We start from the raw sequence: 4,608 nt of genomic DNA on the forward strand, positions 1-4,608 counted from the left end.
CGGCCAGAAGTCATTTCATTATCTCTAAGAAGCAGACGGTCTGCTCCTCCTGTGTCTGTAATTTTATTTACTTTCACACACACACAGAATGTCAATGTGACTTCCTACCTCCAACTCAGCAAGGAGGACACAGATGCTCAGATGGGAAACGGCTGCTGCAAACGCAGCCTGAGTGTGAAGTCAGGGGCTGTGCAGACAGACAGGCAGACAGACAGATGGAGAGATGGACAACAGACGGATAGATGGGCAGGCAGACACACAGACCGACAGACACACAGACAGGCAGATGAGTGGACAGATGACAGGCACACATGGACAGGCAGACAGACAGACAGACAGATGGAGAGATGGACAACAGACGGATAGATGGGCAGGCAGACACACAGACCGACAGGCACACAGACAGGCAGATGAGTGGACAGATGACAGGCACACATGGACAGACAGACAGACAGACAGACAGATGGAGAGACAGCAGAGACACACAGGCAGACACACAGTCAGGCAGACCTGGTTAGATTCCCGCCAGCCACTCTAAGTAGTTCAGTTGACTGTTTAGAGCTTTTTTTGCTCACCTGAGAAGAGGGGTGGGGCTCCGTCTCCTGATCTTCGGACCACCCTCCATCCCCACCTACCTGTGGGGAAGCCCCCTCCCTACTCTCAGTGGACCTGGGGGTGCACACAGCACCGCTCCCTGATGCCAGGCTCCTAGGGCAGTCGTGTGACCCAGGCCTGGGGAGTCCCTGGACTCCATCTCCTGGTCATAGGGACAGGCCCAGGACCAGCGGGGCACGTGGGGTGGAATTCCAGGCCGGCTGGGATGTTCCGGGCTGGCGGGACCCTGGGATGCGGATGCAGCTCCCCATTTCTTGCCTTTCAGGGTGTTGTGTTTCTGAAAGAGAAACCCCAGTGCAGTGGGCGAATGCGTGCCCCAGAAATCCCCCTGGGGGTCCCGGTCACAGTAGACAGTGAAGCCATGACTCACACAGGCCCCCCAACCCCGAGTCCCACTGTCCCCTAGTCAGAGCCCACGGGGACCCGGCCTGGGTCACTGCGCAGGAAATGAGGCCCCCAACCCCGAGTCCCACTGTCCCCTAGTCAGAGCCCATGGGGACCCGGCCTGGTTACTGCGCAGGAAACGATGCTGGACTCACAGAGGAGCCCGCGGGGCCCAGTGATCTGGTCTGACCCAGGAGGGCTTGGGTGGCTGAGTCCCCAGGGGCTTCCTGTGTGACATCGCAAGCAGACTGAGGCCCGTCAGAGCCGACCCCGGGCAGTTATGTGAGGTGCTCTCAACTTACAACCTTTAAAACAAGGACCCACCTGTTCCCAGGAGCTTTCCAGATACACCCAGGGCAGGTGGAAGGAGATGAAGTATCAGGATTCGAGCCCCGAGAGGATATCCAGGGGGACCCCCTCCTCCATCTGACTGAGGAATGGACTCCCCGTCTCCACCGCCCCAAGTTGTCACGGCTGCTCAGAAATCTCATATTCAACTCAAAAAAGGAATCGAAACTCTTTTCGACGCCTGCGTTTTAAGCAGCGGCTTCTCGGCTCCTGTGTACTGTTCAGGCACTCGCAGAGCGTCCCTGCTCTTCCCTCCACCCTGCAGTGAGCTCCTGGCGGCTGGGCTGGATGCAGCTTCCCGTGAGCAGAGGATCAACCTGGGAGCCTGGTGGGTGATCTCCACCCAGACCAAGCATCAGACCCCGAGTCTAGTGGGACAGGCCACAGCCCGGGGACTGCTGCCCACACCTGTTCTGGGGACTCCAGACAGTGCCAAGGGGAAGGGGAAATCATTCATTCAGCCATTCATTTGCTGACCCAGGCAAGTATTCATTCGACAGATATTTATCGAGCCCTCCCTTTGAGGCAGGCACTGTTTTATGCACTGAAATACAACTTTTTATACAACAGACACTCTTCCCTTCCCCCTTCATGGAGGTTCTGTTCAAGCAGGGAGACAGACATTTGTTAAATGAAACATAAAATCTCAGTGAAAATTAGAGGTCTGAGGGAGAATGAAGGAGCAGGAAGAGGAACCAGGGCTGCCAGGTGCAGTAGCCCAGGTAGCACACTGCTCAAGGTTGCTGTAGGATTCACATCACAGTCATGTGCCAGGATCACACAGAGTCTGGGGCCCTCACTTTCCTCCCACCAGATGATGCCCAGGCTGGGAAGGCACCGAGACCACAGCAGAGTTGGCCAGGGGGGGCAGTGAGAGGAGGGGAGGTGGGTGGGGCAGGGCTGGGGCACTGGAGGAGCAGGTTAGGCGGGGCCTGTCAGCCCAGGAGCACCCCAGGACTCAAACCTACAGCCGACCCCGCTCTCCTAGGCCTCACTGCAGCTGTGGGAAAGGGAAGCATGGAGCCCTCCCTCAAGGTCAGTGCAGCACCTGGCTTCAGCTCACGACAGTGACCATTCCCTGCTGCCACCATTGCAGTCACTGCCCTGGTGGGCAGCCTGGGCCCCAGCTCCACTGCACATGGACGGTGTGGCCTTGGGCAGTGCTGAGCTCGGCCTCACGGGCCTGTGGGGAAGGTCACAGGAGGTCCACGTGCCAGGCCCGGCTTTAATGCACAGGGTTACCACCACTGCAAGGTTGCCTGCCCCGTCTTGTACCCGGCCGTCCATGCCCTCATCTCAGGGGGCAGGACAATGGCAAGTGGGACTCAGAGGGGAGAGAGAGGACAGAGTCCCTTGAAGCCCTATCCCCAAGACCAGTGCCAAGAGAGACCTCAGAGGAGGGACCTGGGAGTGGCTGGTTCCAGTCCCCACACTCCGATGGGAAAGCTGACCCTGGGTGACCTGCCAAGGTCACAGGGCAGAGCTAGGGCGAGGTCTAAGCACTCAGGTCTGAGCAGAGGAACTCACTCAAGGCCCACCAGGACATGGGGGCCCCCGAGCCACACAGCTGGACAGTGAGAAAACCAGGCCCCCAGCAGTGAGCTGGCCATGCCCACGGCCTTCCATGGCTGCACACAGCCCAGCCTCAAAACCGACTCAGGACGCGCCCAGGGCTCAAATGCCCCCAGGGCCCAGGCAGAACGTGGGAGTGCATGTCCCCAGGAGTGGAGTGGGGAGTGGTGGGGACTGTGGAGAACTGGAGAGGGCCCCTCCTAAGGGCAGTGAACCTCAAAGTTCCCTAAACCTGAGCCCACCAAGCTCATCTCTACAGGGGGCTTCAGCTCAGTCTCAAGAGTGGCCCCTTATGAAGGGGGATCTTGGGATGTGACAGTGACCACCGAAGCCTGGACATTTGCTCTGCAAGGAGGGGGTCTGGGCTTTTAAAACGTCCTGCTGAGAAAAGGGAACACACAGGGTGGATTCAGGCACAAGGGATTTAAGGGAAGGAACAGCCCCTCTGCAGCGGGGGCAGGGTCAGAGGGTCCAATCCACACAGGACACCCACCCTGACCTCTGCAGAAAGGCAGGCCTGGTGCAGAAGCTGAAACTCGAAGCCCACTAGGAAGGGCCCCACAGATGTCAGTCATGGAGTGCGCCAGAGGCAATGGGGGCCCCGTGATGAGTGCGACCCTAACTGGGTTATGTTGAGGAAAGCAGGGATTTTCACATCAGAGTTAGGAATGGCGGTGACAATAAACTAAGGAATGGTTTCCGTGGTTACAGTTGACAGGCGCAATCTTGTGTCTTGGAAAGCCTGCCTTGAGGTTGGTTACAGTGGTTCATGCCTATGATCCCAACATTTTGAGAGGCCAAGGAGGGAGGATCGCTTGAGGCTAAGAGTTCAAGACCAGCCTGGCCAGAATAGCAAGACTCCATGTTTATCAAAAAGTTTGAAAGGCTCACTGCTTTGTGTCTCAGGATTGCTCTGTGCTGTGTCAGACAACAGGAGGATGAAAACAAACTCTCCAATCTCGGGCCGGGAGGAAACAGGGTGCCTGTTATCATGACATGGGATGAATTGATCTTTCATTTAGTCCTTCTGCAATGCTGGTTGGTTCGTTCCTTCCTTCCTTTAACAGGCGTTTCTTGCGGCACCTACTAGGTGCCAGGTGCTGTCCTGGGCTCTGCAGATCAAAAGCGAAAGAAAATCCCTGCCCTCCTGGAGCTCCCCTGAAATAAGTGTATCCGTTAAAGAAGGGATGAGACGAAGCCAGAGGCGTGGAGGGTGGGAAGGGAAGAACCGGGCAGCGCCTCGTGGGCATCTGGGGGGCGGCCAGCGGGGGCCTCTCCAGCCGCGGGGCTCCTCTGAGCGGGGCCTGCGGGGTGAGGAGCGGCCCCCACGGAGGGCAGGAAGCCGCGCGGGATGGGGAACCGCAGGGCAGAGCCCGAGGCGCCTCCGGGGACGGGCCGGGTGTGCCCAGGAGGGGTCAGGGCCGTAGAGGGGGCGGCGGGCGGGACAGGCCCTGACTCAGGGTCCCGGGCAGGAGCGTGGACTTTGTGCATTCGGGAGCCGCAGGTCGAGGCTCGGTGGCTGCTGTGGGGCGGCGGGCGGGGAGGGCAGGAAGCGTCTCTGTCTCCACCTGCTTCTCCTGCTCGAGGACACGAACTAGCGTCCTCCGGGCGGGGACCCGGCGCTGGCTGGAGGCGTCCGCAGAAGACCCGCGCTGGGTCCCAGGGCCGCGTGGGGGCCGCAGACTCGCC

At 59.1% G+C, this 4,608-nt stretch overlaps 1 protein-coding gene across 1 annotated transcript; it reads left to right on the forward strand.

Annotated features, from left to right (window-relative positions):
- Nucleotides 1-2,112: 2,112 nt before the first annotated feature.
- On the forward strand, nucleotides 2,113-2,807 carry LOC100429747 (uncharacterized). Its single transcript, XM_015109693.3, is given in 2 exon segments — nucleotides 2,113-2,208; nucleotides 2,211-2,807. Coding segments are annotated over 2 exon segments (693 nt in total).
- The last annotated feature ends 1,801 nt before the right edge of the window (nucleotides 2,808-4,608 follow it).

The sequence above is a fragment of the Macaca mulatta genome, chromosome 11, assembly GCF_049350105.2.
Source record: "Macaca mulatta isolate MMU2019108-1 chromosome 11, T2T-MMU8v2.0, whole genome shotgun sequence".
In the NCBI taxonomy this organism is placed as follows: Eukaryota; Metazoa; Chordata; class Mammalia; order Primates; family Cercopithecidae; genus Macaca; species Macaca mulatta.